At 39.6% G+C, this 16,996-nt stretch overlaps 1 protein-coding gene across 1 annotated transcript; it reads right to left on the bottom strand.

Moving 5' to 3' along the window:
* Window positions 1–1,329: 1,329 nt before the first annotated feature.
* LOC115568068 (cathepsin L1-like) lies at window positions 1,330–16,358 on the bottom strand. Its single transcript, XM_030395119.1, has 7 exons — window positions 16,230–16,358; window positions 15,976–16,098; window positions 13,985–14,137; window positions 10,091–10,315; window positions 7,733–7,898; window positions 3,076–3,178; window positions 1,330–1,682 (listed from the first exon to the last, which is right to left on the bottom strand). Exons 1-7 carry the CDS (start codon window positions 16,347–16,349, stop codon window positions 1,583–1,585), a joined length of 990 nt encoding a protein of 329 aa, XP_030250979.1. The 5' UTR covers window positions 16,350–16,358; the 3' UTR covers window positions 1,330–1,582.
* Between the last annotated feature and the right edge of the window lie 638 nt (window positions 16,359–16,996).

Genomic DNA, 16,996 nt, shown 5'->3' on the forward strand with positions numbered 1-16,996 from the left:
GAATAAATATGTACATTGCAAAGGAAGATCTATAAATATGAAGGGAAATCAAACTGATAAATGAGAGATGAAAAACAAAAAATAATTTAGTTTGTGTCTTCCTCTGTGTGTCCACTGGGGGACAGACTCTTGATTGTCGATCATTGTCACTGTTCTGTGCAGGAGGTTTGAGCAGTGCAGGCTGGGAGGACGAGTGAGACACACTGATGCAGTGTTTTAAATGAAGTCTAGGTTAGAGTTTAGAGTTGGTGGAAATGCCACCTTAACAGCAATTTAAGCAGGATTAACCAAACTGGGGCCTACAGGCTGGAGTATGTAGACACCCTTATCAATACTCTGATCTGGGGATGGTCTTCACAGTTTGGACCCGTCTGTTGGGAAATCTTGACGTTAAGGTACGATCAGGACCCTCTCAGGTGTCACAAGATTAATAAAAGCGGTCGATAGAGATAATGATGAGAACAGGAACTTGTTGGAACCTGCAGTGATGAGTAAGAAGAATTTCCCCTGTTTTTAAAGGCCCATGAAAAGTTTGAAATTAATGTTTTAATTCCAAAGAAAAATGTCAGTTCCTGCATTTATTAAAAAAACAAAAGGACCTTTTTCTCAAGACATATCAGTCCTTTATTGAAATATAGGCTATAAACCAACCAGTAATAAATATAAAACTTGGTTTTAGATGTTTATACTGTTCAGTGGTTTGTGTTTGTCTCTTTCCTAGTGCAGCATGAACAAGTCTTTTTTTCCCATTTAGTTTTGTAGTGCTTCATGCAACTTTAATAGGGAGTTTTGGGTTAAATTTGGCAATCAATGATAATTAATTATTAATTATCAATTAGGACAAACAATAAGATAAAATTGGATTGTGTAGCTAGCTGGGAAGCTTTGCGTCGCAGTTCCTGGCACTAACTGAGCTGGACTACTAGCAGGACTAAAGGACTTTCTGTAGCTCAATGTTTCAACAAGAGGGTCTGTAGAAAATAGGAACCTACCACAAGGCTCCTCTACTTGCTCAGGACAGTGTAACTCGCCTGCAGGCATGCTCATACAGGATACAATACCACATCAGCATGTGCGCAGGACAGAGATATTTACCAGACATACCGGTTATGATTGATAGATGTAAAAGCTAAATTGACCAACAAGCCAATTTCCCAAAGAGTCGATGGAACCCTTTCAGACCGTGTTCATGGCAGATTTAACAGACTGAAAACTGCTGGTGTAAAGTCAAATCTTCACCTTCATTGCATCTATGGCACAGAACACAGATTTGATATTTACTGAAAGGCTGACTGATCGATAAACTGATATATTGACCCAGACTTGGCATGTTTCACTGTGACTGAGCCTCAGCGAGGAGTACATCTGTCTCTTTATTATAGATTTGGAACACACACAGTCAGATACAAACAAGTGAGGCCAGAGATGATAAACTGTAACATTTAATGACATTTTTGTCATAGTTACATAAAAAGTAGTAAAAGTAGCAAAAGTAAGAAAAAAGAAAAATACTGAAATCAGTGTGAATAAAAACTTTAAAAGATATTGTTTAAAAAAGAAAGGGAAAACAGAAGCAATGCAGCTACATGGTGGGGTAGCAGGCGTACATAGCAATGCCACACTGGTCGTTCTTGTTGCGTGCCATCCGGATGTAGCCCTCTTCTCCCCAATTGGTTCCCCAGCTGCATGAGAAGAGCAGGAAAAGAACAGAATATAATTAAAAGGATACAACAAGATTTTATTTAATATGTGATTCATTAGTAAACACCCATGTAAAGTGAAAAAATGAATTAATGCAAACAAATCAAAACAAAACAAAAAATAAATGAATTCTACAAATAAACATGATAAAATGAAAAGCATGTTACCAAGTACATTCCTTTAACAAGCATTGACAGGCCCGAAAAGTAGTATACACTCATTTAATCCTACCTCTTTTGCACAACTCAATATTTAATCATAATCAATTTACTTACATGTACTTTACATTTATCTGTATACATATTGTATATATATCATATATAAATATATTTATTTTTACATATCCATACCTACATGTGCACACATCTATCTACAGACATACACTCACACACATACAAATTTGCAAACATAGCTTATAATATAATATATATATACTATATATATAGACACAATTGATATATATATAGTTACTACCACAAATGTATATTTTATGACATATTACAAATAATATTAATATTTATAATAATAACTTTATTTGTATAGCACTTTTAAAAAGAGAGTATACAAAGTGCTTTGACAAAACAAAGCAAGAATACAATTACAAATACAGGGACGATAAAAATAGATAGCATGAAATAGTTGAAGTAACAGAGGTAATGATACAAATTAATCAAGTAGGCGAAATAAAAGAAATGGAATACATAAAATAGATATAATGAGTAGAACAGATATGTTAAAACAATAAACTCAAGACGGTTAGAGTAAAAATAAACATAAAAGGACCACATCACATAAAGGCAAGTCTATAAAAATGGGTTTTAAGAGGTGATTTAAAAGAAGTTACCAATCCTGCGAGCCTTATCTCCTCAGGCAGGGTGTTCCAAAGTCGAGGGGCCTTTGTGGCGAAGGTACGATCACCTTAAATTTTTAGTCTCGACTTTTGGCAGTTAAGAGGGCCCCGCCTGAGGATCTAAGGCTGTGAGCTAGCTCGTAGGGGATTCAAATATTTGTAATATAGCTTGGAGCCAGACCTGAGCGTGCTTTAAAAGTGATCAGTAAAATCTTAAAATCAATTCTAAAACGGACAGGGAGCCCTGGTAATAGTTTGTTTCTTGTTTTATACATTACTTTATGCAGTTTGATATTCAACCAGGTCAATGAACTTTAATGCACAGAATTTTAAAAATGAGATGAGACTATAGACAGAGGTCACTCAATCACTACAACCCCATACTAATAGTTTGGCATACACCATTTTCAGCGTTCGATATAGAATAATACAAAAGTCGGGGACGGGTGGAAGATAAAAAGGAACTACATATGAGCTCAGCATGTGTCCATGTAGAAGGTTCTGGGTCAGTAGAAACATCTCACCTGTTCTTTACCAGCCAGTAGTCTTGTCCATTGAGCGTGCCGTAGCCCACAGCTAACACAACGTGGTTCGTTTCCTTGGCGCAGGATGGGTCAGTGTACACTCCTGAAAAAGGTCAAAATAATAGTAATATTGAATCAATTTCATTATATTCATGTTTTATAATGTTTTATTTTTTTTTATTTATTTTTTTTTAAAGTAACAGTTTACCCACTAAAGAATCCAAATCATTTGGTGAAGTTTCGTAGTCCAAACAAATCTGGAGCGAAAATAACTAAAAAATAAACATAAAATGGCTCCATGCAGCTCGTCTGGTGTAATCCAAGTGTCTGGAAGACCCGAGATGTTATTTACACCCATCGTTAAGATAAAAACTTCCCTGGGACACACCTATCTGAAGTAGGTTTTCAAGGGCTTGGTACCCGTATCTATACAGATACCTTAACTTCAGTACTGGTTTCTGAACTATGTTTTTTCCCGATACCAATTTTATGAAATTCATTGAACAAAAGATTACAATACACATACCTGTCTTTGGGTCTAACCTGGTGTTTTTTCCTGCATGCCTCGAGACAGCCAATCACCAGCATTGTTAGATATTGGCAGAACAAGTATACAGCATGCTTATTGGCTCACTGACACTGATGAGACTAACTCCTTAGGTATTGAAATTTTGATATTGAATGAAAAGACAATTTTTGTATAGCAGTGTATAGCAATTTGGTCAGTGGGTTAACGACAATAAGCGTTTACATTTTAAAATCTTAAAAATAACTACAAAATCAACAGTACATGCTACATTTTTTAAACTTTCACCAAACTGTAGCCCCAATACTGCTGAAACAAATTATGAAATCCATCACTCAGTTTTTTTTCAAAACCTGTAAAACTTGTAAAACCTCCTCCCACAATTTTTGCTCAATTGTCACCAAACTTGCTAGAGAGCATCTTCAGACCGTCCTCCACAAAACTTGTTGAACACAAATTCTTGCTAAATACATTTTCAATCTTCCTGAAAAAAAGTAAAAATATTTTGGAGTCATGGTTGATGAAGTTCGGCAAATATCAGAATTTTATCTCAGAAACTGAATTTTTGAGAACATTTTGAATTCTGCTCTAATAGGAACAACTGCAGTCAATGTAAGAGTGGCATTTTTAAACATCAGATTTTAAGAGTTAAAAACAAATCACCAACATGTCCATGCTGTCAAGATGCAATTTATGTATTATCAGATTTTTGTTCAGGTAACAGAATTTTTGACATTTTGACCATTTTTGAAATCTGCCTTGACAACAGCTGCCTGGACAGTGACTCCCTGAGTTGACAAATGAAGCTACACAGCAGGTCTCACTTCCAGCCAATTAGCTCAGTGAGTTAGGAGCTGGTTCTTGGTGTCATGGGTTGTGGATTTGAGACCCAGCAAGGATGATGATGATGACAGATCAAAATGTCAGATGTCGTCAACATGACACGCAAGACAATTGTCCTAATGGTGGCATCACGGCAAGCCTCTAAATTAAAAACAAATAGCTTGGAACGGACCATGGGTGAAAGCTAACCAAGTTTTGCATAAAGGTCCAGTCTCATGCCAGATTATCTCAGCTGTAAACCTAAGCCAATAGTCCTGATGGTGGCGCTACAACAAACGTTTAAAGTTCAAAACATTGGAAATTCATAACAAATCAACCTGCTAGAACTTCACACTTTCATCAAACTGTAGCCCCAATACTAAAGAAACTTTTGTACATTTAAACCTATTAAAAATTATGAAGTCCATCACTCTGTTTTTGTTTAAAATGTAAAACTTATAAAACCTCTCTCACTTATAAAACAACAATCTCCTCCCACAATTTTTTCCTACAGTGCACGAAAATGTTTGACTGTGAACACTACTGCAAATTGATAAATAAATCTTCAATGTCCATAAAAAAATGTAACATTTTTTAGAGTCATGGTAGATGATGTTTGACAAATATCAGAATTTTACCTAAAAAACTGAATTTTTGAGAACATTTAGAATTCTGCTCTCATGTGAATAATTGCAGTCAATGCCAGCAGCATTTTTAAACATCAGTTATTCACTTATGGCGCAAATCAATCATTTTTAAAAAGACATTACCAACATGTCCATGCTGCAATATGTGTATTTTCAGATTTTTGTCTTGATAACTGAATTTTTTATGGTGGTTTCAAATCTGCCTGCACAACAGTGAATGGCTTACTCAATCTGTGAAGCCACTGTTGTATTAGTAGTTCAAGCCTCAAGTGGTCTAAAGTGAACATTGTTGTCAACTGTCTTGTCTTCCTATTCTCCTGTTAGTTGCTCAGAATTGCCTAATTTTGCCGAAAAATAGCCCGGACCCGACTGACACGGCCCTTGGCTGTTATGCCCTGCCCTGGTGTCTGTCCTCAAGTTCTGTTATGCAGATGATGTGTGCCAGCCCTGGCTCCTGATTGGTGTCTCTGGTTCCTGCCTGGTATTCCTCCCTCTGCCTACTCATCTGCCTGCCTCAGTCTGACTGCCCTCCTGCGCTGTGATTGGGTCGCGTTGCTCCAGTTCAACTGCCCAATCCTGCCTCAGCTCGTCGCCAGTAACACACAAATCAGCAGCAGAGAGTCACTCGAGGCCACTGTGATTTGATGTGAGCAGTTGGCCCCTCTGTCTCTCTGTTTGTTGCTGAGTTGAGCATTTGTTTGGAGGTTGTTGACTGTCTTGTGAGCGTGATCGCTAGACACTGTTTGTTAGGGATCTTGGCTCGGCCTGTGCGCCGGACGTTTGAGTTATCCCCTTTGTTTTGATACGTGTGACACGTGACGGCCCTGAGCCAGTATTTGGATCCATTTCTGTAAAACATCGTTTGTCCTACACTGGACTTAAGGGTGCTATTCCTGTTCTGTATTTTTGTTTGGTTTTTGTATTTTCATTTGGGAATAGCCCCCTCCTCAGTTTATTGTGTTTGATTCATGTTAAATTTACCTTCCCTTTTAATAAAACTATTTAATTTTTGCTTAAACCAATTCCATCCGGTTCTTTGTTATTTCCCCTTCCCCAATTAGCTTGGGTCGTAACACCGACCCATTCCTGCGCAGCAGCTATAATTTGTCATTGTTTCAGAAACTACGAAACACAGTTAGCAGCTCTTCGTTTAGACAAATAAACATAAATATAAATCAAATAAACATAAATTAAACAGTATTAAAAAGATAAAAATCCTAACATACAACAATAATACAATATATAGAAGATAAACAACATACTATGAGGCTCCAGAAATATTTTGAGGTCTAGGAAACTTCACCTGACTTCCACCTGCGCTGGGTTGAATAAATAATGACTGAATTTTCCTTTTTCAGGTGCATTTATTGTATATTTTGTAACAGTTTTATACAAATTAGTTTGACGATATTCTAATTTTGAGTCACATGTATTTTGGATTCACTGTGTTGCTTAAGAAAACTTTAAAGTTAGTGAACATGATGATTCTGCTATCATCGGCATCATCAGGGACGGGGATGATGGAGTCTATAGAGAACTTATTAAGGACTTTGTTGACTGGTGCCAACGGAACCACCTCCAGTTCAATGCCGGGAAGACCAAAGAGCTGGAGGTGGATTTCTGCAGGCACAGACAACTCTGCACACAGGTGAACATCCAGGGAAAAGACATTGAGATGGTGACATCTTACAAGTACCTGGTAGTTCACATGAACAATAAACTGGACTGATCACACCGCAGCTACATACAAGTCAGAGCAGACTGTACTATCTGCTAAGGAAGCTCAGGACCTTTGGAGTCCAGAGGGGCACTCCTGACCTGTTTCTATGACTCTGTGGTGGTATAAGCCATTTTCTATGGGGTTGTCAGCTGGAGCAGCAGCATCACAGCAGCAGACAGGAGAAGACTGGATAAACTTATCAAGAAGGCCAGCTCCATCCTGAGGTGTAGGTGGTTGGAGAGAGAAGGATGATGAACAAGCTGTCATCGCTGCTGGTGCACCCCCTGCAGGTCACTCTCACAGCACTGGGTAGCTCATTCAGCAACAGACTGATACACCCTAAGCGTGTGAAGGAGGGTGATCACAGGTTCTTGCTTCCTGCTTCTGTCAGACTGTACAACCAGCACTGCTCCATATAGATCTCACCCTGTACTCTGCACTGTGCAATAAAGCCTGTACAAACTTATTTCAACACTCATATTCATTATTTGTATTTTAAATCTGTGTATGACAATTTGCCGTTCATTTTTGCGCAATATCATGTAAATATGTATATACATCTATTATATTTCTTCCCTTTTCTAAGCACATTGTTTATTTTTGCTTTTGGTCTTTGTTCTGTAATATCCTGTCACTGCTGTGATGAACAAATTTCCCTGTCTGCGGGATATTAAAGGACTTCTGATTCTGATTCTGAACATCAAGCTAAGAAACAGTGTTTTCATCACTGCAGTCAGGTCAGAAGTTAAGAGACTTTCAGGTGGTGTTAACTTGAGCTTTTTGTATAAATGTGAAAGATGGATATGTTAGAATATATATTGTGTAGATAATCTTTTTTTTATTTTAAATCAATAATCTTATATTTTCTTTTCTTTCCAGTTATCTATGAGTCTATGACTCAAGCAAAGAAGAAGCCTGTGCGGCTGATGATGTGCGACGTACCCCTCTTGTAGAATTGAAATCCGTTTCGCGAGGAGTCTATTGCCACTGAAATGGGTCCGATGGTGGCGAGTGCCTGCTTCAAAGCCCGCTCGTCGCCCTGAGGCAGGAAGTAGTACTGGGAGCAGTTTGCAGCGCGGTAGCGGGAGTCATAGCTGCATTTTGATTCCTGCAGTAAGAAGACAAACTGGGGTTAAAATTGATGATTTACACAGGACCTGTTTTATTTATATACCTGATGATATTTAAAAAATAAAAATAAAAATTAGGAAACCAACACAGTTCTTAAATGTGTTTTGTGAACTGATATGATATGAAGTTGGCTCGAGGCAACTTGGGTGATTATGCCTGTGAGAAAAATGTTAAGTTGTTATTAATTTTCTTGGCTGCAGTTGATACTTTTACATGTGAAAGCATTGCCTCATCTCACGCTGCAGTTTCTAGTGCTACAATTGGTGATTGTTTTCATTATAGTTTTTTTTCAATTGGTCAGTTCATTTTTTGTGCTTTTAATGTCAGAAAATAGGGACAAATGTCAGTCACAGTTCCTCTTTCCCATGATAATGTCTTCAAATGCCTTGTTTTGTGACCAACAGTCTAAAACTCCAAAGGCTTCCTTGGGCTGCCCACCCAGGGAAAATAAAGATCCAAACACTTTTTTATATCAAGACCTGCAACTGTAATGTTTTCATGGTCAAAGTTGGACAACTTAAGTTAAGATGACTGATTATTTGACTAGTTTAGCCTGTCACATGTCGCATTGTCCCACACCACGCCATCCGCCACAGCCGCCACAAGGAAACTTTCAACCTTTGGAAGTACTGGTGTGCATAGTACAATATTACTTACATGTGTTTAACTCCCTCTCCTGAATGAGAAAACATTTACAATTAGGAATGGATATTACTAGGATTTTATCAATACCGATACCGATACAATACTCCTTATCGATACCGATACTTGTCGAAACTCTTATCGATACTATAACCTTTAATTTTGTGTAAAAAATAAAGACCTTACATGATGTTAAAAGATTCAACCTTCTTTTTATTACCAAAAGGTATTAATAAAGCCTCAACAGAATAGAAGCTATGCAATTGCAAATACCCCGGAACAGATAACCAGGACTTCTTTATCTGGTGGATGCCGGAGCAGACGCAGCAATTCAGCTGAATTTAGCACGGAGCAGACAGGAAGTCAAGCACCGAAATAACAATATAACATCCGGTTACTTTTCAAAATAAAACATTCCTTGTTGACACCAGCACGCAAATCTCATAAAAGAGACAAGCACAAGCTCTTCTACTAATCCTTCGGTCGGGAACACTTCCTGTTGTTGTTTTTATAACACATAGCTATAACTGCGGTCTCGAGTGATTATGTGATTATCGTAGAAACTCCTCTGCCTCGGGACGCCAGCTGTCTACTGTACTGCACCGTGGCAGACTCAACCGTAACCGGTGGGGGTTGCCGGACAGCGGACAGCGGAGCAAAACCGGATCAGAGCCGTAACGCATCGGACAGTTTCCAGTTTAAATTTGGGGTAAGCAACAACACCAAACACTTGGAGCACGTGCATGGTATGAAGCTAAAAGAGTGCAGTGTGTTTGATTGCTATAACAAAGCAAGTAAAGTTAGCAGCCCAGCTAGCAGCCTGGCTAACGCTAAAGACTGCAGCACTGTGGCAGTGGCACCTGGTTTCGTTTCTGCGATGTCAGAGTAAAAAAAAAAAAAAAAGTAATGATAATAGTACAGTTTGTCCAGAATCTTAACAGTACCTTGGTACCGACCCAATTAGAAGCCGGTACCAAAAAGTACTGGTCCTCGGTATACATCCCTATTTACAACTGTCTCTAATAGTTCAGCGTCAATTTTGGGCCATTTAGAAAGATTTGGACTTTTTCCCCTTTGTGATGCATGATGCCACTCTAGTCTGTTCAAACACCTGTGAGCACCTGTTGGTTGTATGAAATCAGTTTCTTCCTTGCACACCTGGGGATGATTGCTAAATCGAGGGAAAAAGATTACTTTCAGCTGTGCTCTGCTGGTGGCTTGTTTACTGAAATGCATCTGCCACAGAAATGAGATGGCAATCTGAGGCCAGAGTGCTGCCAAGACTGTTATCATCTGGGAGTAAAAGCAGCTTCTAATGATGTCCTGACACAGTCGATCTTTGAGAATCTGACCTTTGTTATTGTTTTTAATGACTTCCCACATTTGTCTCCCCTTCTATAACCACAAAGCGATCAGATTTGTTTCCCACATGCCTGAAACATACTCTCAAGAATCCAAGTTGAAGGGATTTAGCCTTGCCCTCCCTTTGATGCACCTTTAAGCAGCAGTATTAAACCAGTGACTCACTCGTCCTGTGTAGGGGTATGAAGCTTCAGAGTCGATGCCCTGGTTGTCCATGACATACTGGAAGGCTTTGTGCGCCCAGCCATGTTTGCAGCCGAGGTTGCCGTATTTAAATGAACAGTCCACCAGGTTCTGGGGGCTCAGGTCCACCAGCTTCCCTGTCTTCTTGAATAACTGGCCCTCCAAAGCTCCAACGGCACTGAAAGCCCAGCAGGAACCGCAGCGACCCTGGATACGAAATGAGTGAAGTTAAACAACGCAAACAAAGATTTTTTAGCTTCAAACTTTAATTAAACACTTCTCACATTGCCATGTTTGGCAGCACAACATGAGTTTGTAAAGACGGAGCAGTTGGAGTTGAAGTGGTCAAAGAAGTCTACTGACTGACTGACTGACTGACTCTGTTGTTTATCAATTACATGTCAAATGTTGCACAGAACAGAAGGAAGTCCAAAATCCATACTCGCGTGCCTCTGGTTGCATGATACTCATCAGCACATTACAAGTTTGTACGCTGGAAGCAATTTGCCCTCAGATTTTTTTATTCATTCCTCTGCATTGTAAAATTTTAAAATTCTACACTTCTCATTTATTTTTCACAAGACATTACGATTTCTCATTAGTCATCATGTCTTCAACTTTGTGTCACTGACATTTGTCTGTAACTTAATCAAATGAAGCTGTGAGAACAATGAATTATGTGAGAAATAGTCTTTGTCATAGAAATAGTATTTATATACGAGTAGCGCTCAGAGGAAACGGAAATTGGAAAAGAGATCTCAGTAGTGTCTCATTCATCTCTCCTAGACAACTATGAGATCTATGGGAGACGAAAGTGAGGCTGTGGCTGATTTCTCCTGTTTCTCAATTGTTTCTCCCGAGAAACAGGTGCAGAAAATCTCAACTTGGGCTCCCTGTAAGTTTCAAAGGAGAAAGCATCAAGCTCTCAATGAAGTTTCAGAATGTCTCCCCAGTGCTGGAAAGGAGCAAGGTTTAAGCGGTAAAGTCTCAAGTCTCACCTATTGCTCCTAAGGAATTTTAGGAGAAACAAATGAGAAATGTTTGGGACCAAAGAAGACGAGACTGAAATGAGAACTCTCAGTGAGCTCCTTTACGGCTCCATAGCCATAAAGGAGCAAGCTTTTAGCAGTAAAATGTTCCTCTGAGGCTGTACAGTTCTTTAAATATAAACATAAAAAAGAGTAAAAAGATAATTATATACAATTACTTGAAATAAAAACTCCATAACTGAAAATCCAGATTATATTTTAAAGGTCCCATGTTATGAAAAACACGTTTTTCTTTGATCTCTACATATAAAAGCATGGTCTCTGGAGCCCAACCACTGGTAAAACGGTACTCAAACAGGCCTTTCAGATTCAGCTCCTTTAGTCATATAGCGAAAGGATTCATCATCATAGGCCGACCTCCTCTGTGCGGTAATAGGAGATATCCAAGATGGGGGTCTTCATCCTCGAGTTCGGTGTGTCCAGCGGTAAGATAGCAGTGTTTCACAATCAGTGTGTTTACATGCACAGCCTAGTTGGATTACAGCCATAGTTCGACTATGCTACTCAACCAGACAACTGCAATTATCCAAGTATACATGCTGGTGAGATTATTGGGCCGAAGTATGTCATACCCCGGTACGATAGGTGGCGCTATACCCATTTCAACTAGTGGTAACAAAGTTACCTCCGGCTGACCTCTTTATGTCACCAGCTGCCTCGGCATTCAAGAAAGATGGCGTACGAAAAGCAAGACGAAGCTACATCTTTGTACATTTCGTATATGGTGTACATGATAATAACACAAACTATATGCACAATGGTGCCCTTTATGCTGTGATTTTGGAGGAAAGACGCTGCCGCCTCCGTCCGTCTACTTCCGGCTCATGGCCCCAGGGAAAAAATCTCTCGTCTGCGCAGAACGCAAAATCCGATCCGAAACGTATACATGCAGGAGTAATGCGACTATCAATCAAATAATTTGGGTGCTTTAATTCGCCTATGAGAAATCTGATCCAGTCCGATTTTAGTCAGACTAAGGTGTATACATGCATCTTAAAGATCCGATCATAGTCTAACCCAGTAATTCGTTTTTCTTGAGTGTAGTGTAAACGCACTGACTGTTGTCGCTCAGAGTTAGACACGCAAATTGCTCTGTTGTTGGTTGTAAAAATCAACATCAGTGCCTATATGTCTTGAGCACCATCTTCTTTACTGTGGTGTCCTGGGGTGCGGGCATCAAAGCGAAGGATGCAAACAAACTAAATAAACTCATTAAAAAGGCAGGGTCTGTTGTTGTCTCTGAGCTTGTCACGCTGGGGGAGGGGGCAAAGGACAGGATGCTGGCAACCAAACTGCTGGTTATCATGGACAATGTCTCTCAACCCCTCCTCGAAACTGACTCATTCAAACCCGCTGCCTTAAAGAATGGCACAGGAAGTCATTCCTACCTGGTGCCATTAGACTGTACAACACTTTACAGCAATGCCCACGCAATACACACACATAATTTAAATGACTTATTATTTAACCCTTATCGTAAATCTTATCACTGTAATTGAAACTGCACCTTATCTTTCTTTATCTTGCACCTTGGAAATCCACTAAGTTTTATTTTGCTTAGCATTTAATATCATCTAATATTATCCTGGAACTGCTGAGCATCTTATTGTATATAGTGTATAGTGTTTGCATGGTGTGTATTCTACTCTTTTTAATATCAATATTTGCCCTTACCTCTTGATTGTATTTTTGTATTTCTGATTGTATTGTACCCCTGCTACGATGACCTAATTTCCCCTCCGGGAAGTTATCTATCTATCTTTTTATATTCTGTCCCAGCTACAGAACAACAGAAGAGACAGTGGTTGCGTTTCATTTTTAATGACTGTTCATGTTAACATGAATGTGTGTGCTAACAACTTCACATCGGACTGCTTCAGTAATGAGGGTCAGTACAGAGCTGGCTTTGCCTCGACACTGACCCTCGTAAAAGGACTGGAGACTGGAGACAGAGATGATGTGAACAGTGTCCAAGAATTTGGAGACTGTGTTGGACACAAATACAGCTTTCGCTAGCTGTTAGCCATTAGCTACATGGTAGTAACTGTAACAACACATAGAACAAATTAACATTATTCAGCTACACTAACCATTCTGAAACATCCTGCTGCAGCTGCAGAGTCTGTACTCCTTCTGGGTCTGATTCTGGGTCAAACTGGTTTGGTTGAACAAAAGCAACTCCGCAAGCCATAGCGATTCATATAGATACATCCACATTTACGCATGCTACTGCTAGCGTAAGAGGCATTGTCTTCCTGAGAGGGGCGTGTAGCAGGCAAGTAGGCGTTGACAGACGGAGCTCATCAGCATCTAAAGACGCAGGCACAGAAACAGCCTTCTGTCAGTAGAGCTCACTTGAGCGACTTTTAGACAGCTGAAATTCAGGACCAGGGATGGGTTTGGGGCACTGTACATATCGAATACAGAGTTGTTGGACCTCTGACAGCTGTGTGAAATTGATGAAAAACAGTACAATATGGGACCTTTAAATTTATTTTTAAAAAAAACATCTAAGGAAACTGTTTAGAAAAAGCTAAGATATTTACTCTTCTGCTTTTTGGAGCTAACACGTGTCGGGCAGTGATCTCACTCAAAGTGTGGACGGGAAAAAAAACTTGGTGGTTGTGGTGACAACTTCCTGTGCGAACAAGAACCAATTGGATGAATGAGGAACAGGAGGTAAATGAGACTCAAGGGATGATGACACTGTTGACTGCATCACTGAGACACTGCATGTTTCTGCTCTCACTAACACCACCAATTAATCCTGCTGACTTGTGAGTTACTGATCGGAAACATTGAGTATACATCTATTCATTTTTTATACCTGATTCTTGACTTTGGTGACGTAGCCCTTCTTTCTCCAGTCGATGGTGCCTGGTACTCGAGGGCTTGATGTCCCATTGAAGGGAGATGGTGCCCTGGGGATGTCAGTGGGAGGAATGTATGTGGCGTAAGACTGCAGAAACTCCTCTGGTGTCTATAAGGAAGCAGATACCATTTAATGAAATGAGCAGCACTCAGTGGACTTTATTCACTGAGCAGGGTTGTAAATACAGCTTTAAAGGTCTTGTGAAAGGATGAAGAGTGTTTTGCCTATTAGACTGAAATTCATCATCTTTTGACTAAAGAATAACTTCCATCACTGATCAATCTGCCTGTTATCTTCTTGATAAATAAAACCAATGCCTGGCACGCAAGCCCCTGTTGACGTCCCAGGTCAGAGGGTTTGGCTCTCCACCAAGGATCTCCCCCTCCAAACTGACTCTTGTAAGATGGCATCGGTCCTTTTGAGATTGTCAGCATGATTAACCCTGCGGTGGCCCAATTCGAACTCCCTCTGGCACTCAAGGTGCACCCCTCCTCCTGTTGCTTCTTAAGCCTTTGTCTTCCAGCCCATTGAGTCCTCCAGCTTAGCCCCCTCTTCCCCCTGGCTTGTGGCCATCCAGTTTACACTATTCATCGCCGGGTCAGGGGTTTCCAGAACCTGTTGGACTGGGACAGTTGTGGTCCAGAAGAGCGCTCATGGATTTCTCATTCTTTCATTGTGGACACCCTGCTCAGCAACTTTTACTGTGAGTTTCCCGATAAATCGGGAAGGGGGCCTGTAGGTGCCCGTTAGGTCGGGGGTACTGTCACGGTCCTACTGTGGCAGTCAGGGTTTTTGTTGTTTTTCTGTTTTTCCCCCTGTCTGCCTTCCTTCCTCCACTCTCCCTCACCTGCTCCTTTCCCTGTCTGTGTCTGTATCTTTGGGCGTGGCAGCGGTAGCAAAGTGGTGCAGCTGCAAGTCATCTACTCATCATCCTCTGCTATTTAATCCTGGTCTCATCTCTACTGTTCCGCCATGTATGGTGATTATATCAGCAAGCATCTGCAAGCTATTGTCGTTAGCTTCTTTCTTGCATCAAGATAAATATCCTCTATATAGCTCAGTTTTTTTTTTTACCAGTATGAGTTTTTGTCTCATGTTTGTACTTTGTTGCTTTATGTGCAGAACCTCCAGTGCCTCTCTGCTTTACTTTCTGGTGTACCTGAGTTCCTCCCACTCTGTCCCGAGACAACTCTGTCCCTGAACCAATCTGCCGAGCTGCCAAACTCATCTGCTATTTGCCTCCACGAACTCTGTTGCAAAATTAATTCCTAAGCCTCTGATCTCTGCATTTGGGTCTAGAGAAAAACCCCAGCATAACACTTTGGAACGGCCAACATTACCAGCTTTTGTTCCTTTTATATAATATTTTGGGGGCACTTTAAATCCTCTACTGTCTTTAAAAAAATATATATATATCACCTAAACAAGAAAACCAAACTCAGCCTTTTTTTAAATTTTGCACCAAATTTTTGGAGCTCCTAGCAAAAGGCTATATGAATACTATTTTTAAAATGACAATTTTAAACTTATTTATTCAACATCACATTTAACTAACTGGCATTCTGCTGTTACTATTAACACAGACTTTATGTTCTAGTGAATATTGTATTGTCAGCCACATCTTTTACATTAATGCTTAACCTTTGTAATGTTTCATATCCACAACAAATTTGCATCGCAGAGCCTCTGAGGCCTCTTGCAACCTTGTTGGTATTGTAGCATATATAAAAATGAACCAGACTATATTTCATTATAATGATTAGCTGTTGAACATCAAAATTCAAATTAGTCCTGATGCATATAATCCGTATCCTTCTGACCTTCGGCTGTCATTCAATTCATGGGGATTCAATAAAAATAATTATTAACTGAATAAAAGTGATAATCATAAATCAATAAAAACCTTTTTCCCCCTGTCAGTTTAAACCAGTAAACGAGTGTCTCACCAGGTCTCCCATGTAGTTCATGCCCATTTCATACGTGTGAAGTCCCATCGAAGCCTCCAGGTTGTGTTTTGTAATGAGCATCAGATTCTCCTCCCACAATTCCCTGCGGCTCACTTCCTCAACCTACAAGATGTACAGAGAGAGACTGCATGAGGCCAAATACTGTACAAGTTAATGATATATTACATGTGGATTTTATGGCCAACAAACAGAAATCTCCCACATATTTACATCCACTTGTTTTTATCACATACCTCATTTTGGTACGTCTTCTCATGAGTCTTCTTCCACAGATCCCACTGGAAGTCCAGCTTGCTGTCAAGCGTGGCTGCTGCCCCGAGACACAGGGAGAAGAGGAGGACGCTTCCCAACATCAGGCCTGTAGACACACACAGACACACACAGGAAGCACATGAGATGACATATTTGATGAGCTGGCTGCCATTGCTGTTCTTAACTACAGTTGTAAGGCATTTTCTTTTTTTTTTCCATTTCCCGACCCTTTATACTTCCATTACTACATTTAGGAGGTAAATATCATACTTTTTTACTCTTTTTTTATACTACTACTGTGGGTGATTTTTTTATTTTTATCAAAGTTATAATTTTACACAGTATCTTTCCTTTTCACTGAGTATGATTTTGGGTACTTTTTTTATACTTGAGCTTTAGACTTTTCAATGACTAACAGGAGTTACATTGAGTATTGAGCTGAAAAAAATGACCTTGATTTGTTACTTTTATTTATGATACTCATTTTTATAAATAATAAGAACATGAAATAACCCATAATGAATGTTATTAAAGGGTATACTGTGGCAAAAATAGAGTCGACAGTGCATCCTTTAAAACATCTCAGAGAATTAGCAGATTAAATGTTAAAATCTCGAGTTATAAGTGCATTAAATGTGTCTTTTAAAGACCAGACCTGCAGCCTGAACACAAAAGACATGTCAAAGCAATGATAAATGGATTCTGCTTCTTATAGATGTCTCGACTCATCAGAATATTTTTGAAAAAA

Source organism: Sparus aurata, chromosome 17, assembly GCF_900880675.1.
Source record: "Sparus aurata chromosome 17, fSpaAur1.1, whole genome shotgun sequence".
Lineage (NCBI taxonomy): Eukaryota > Metazoa > Chordata > Actinopteri > Spariformes > Sparidae > Sparus > Sparus aurata.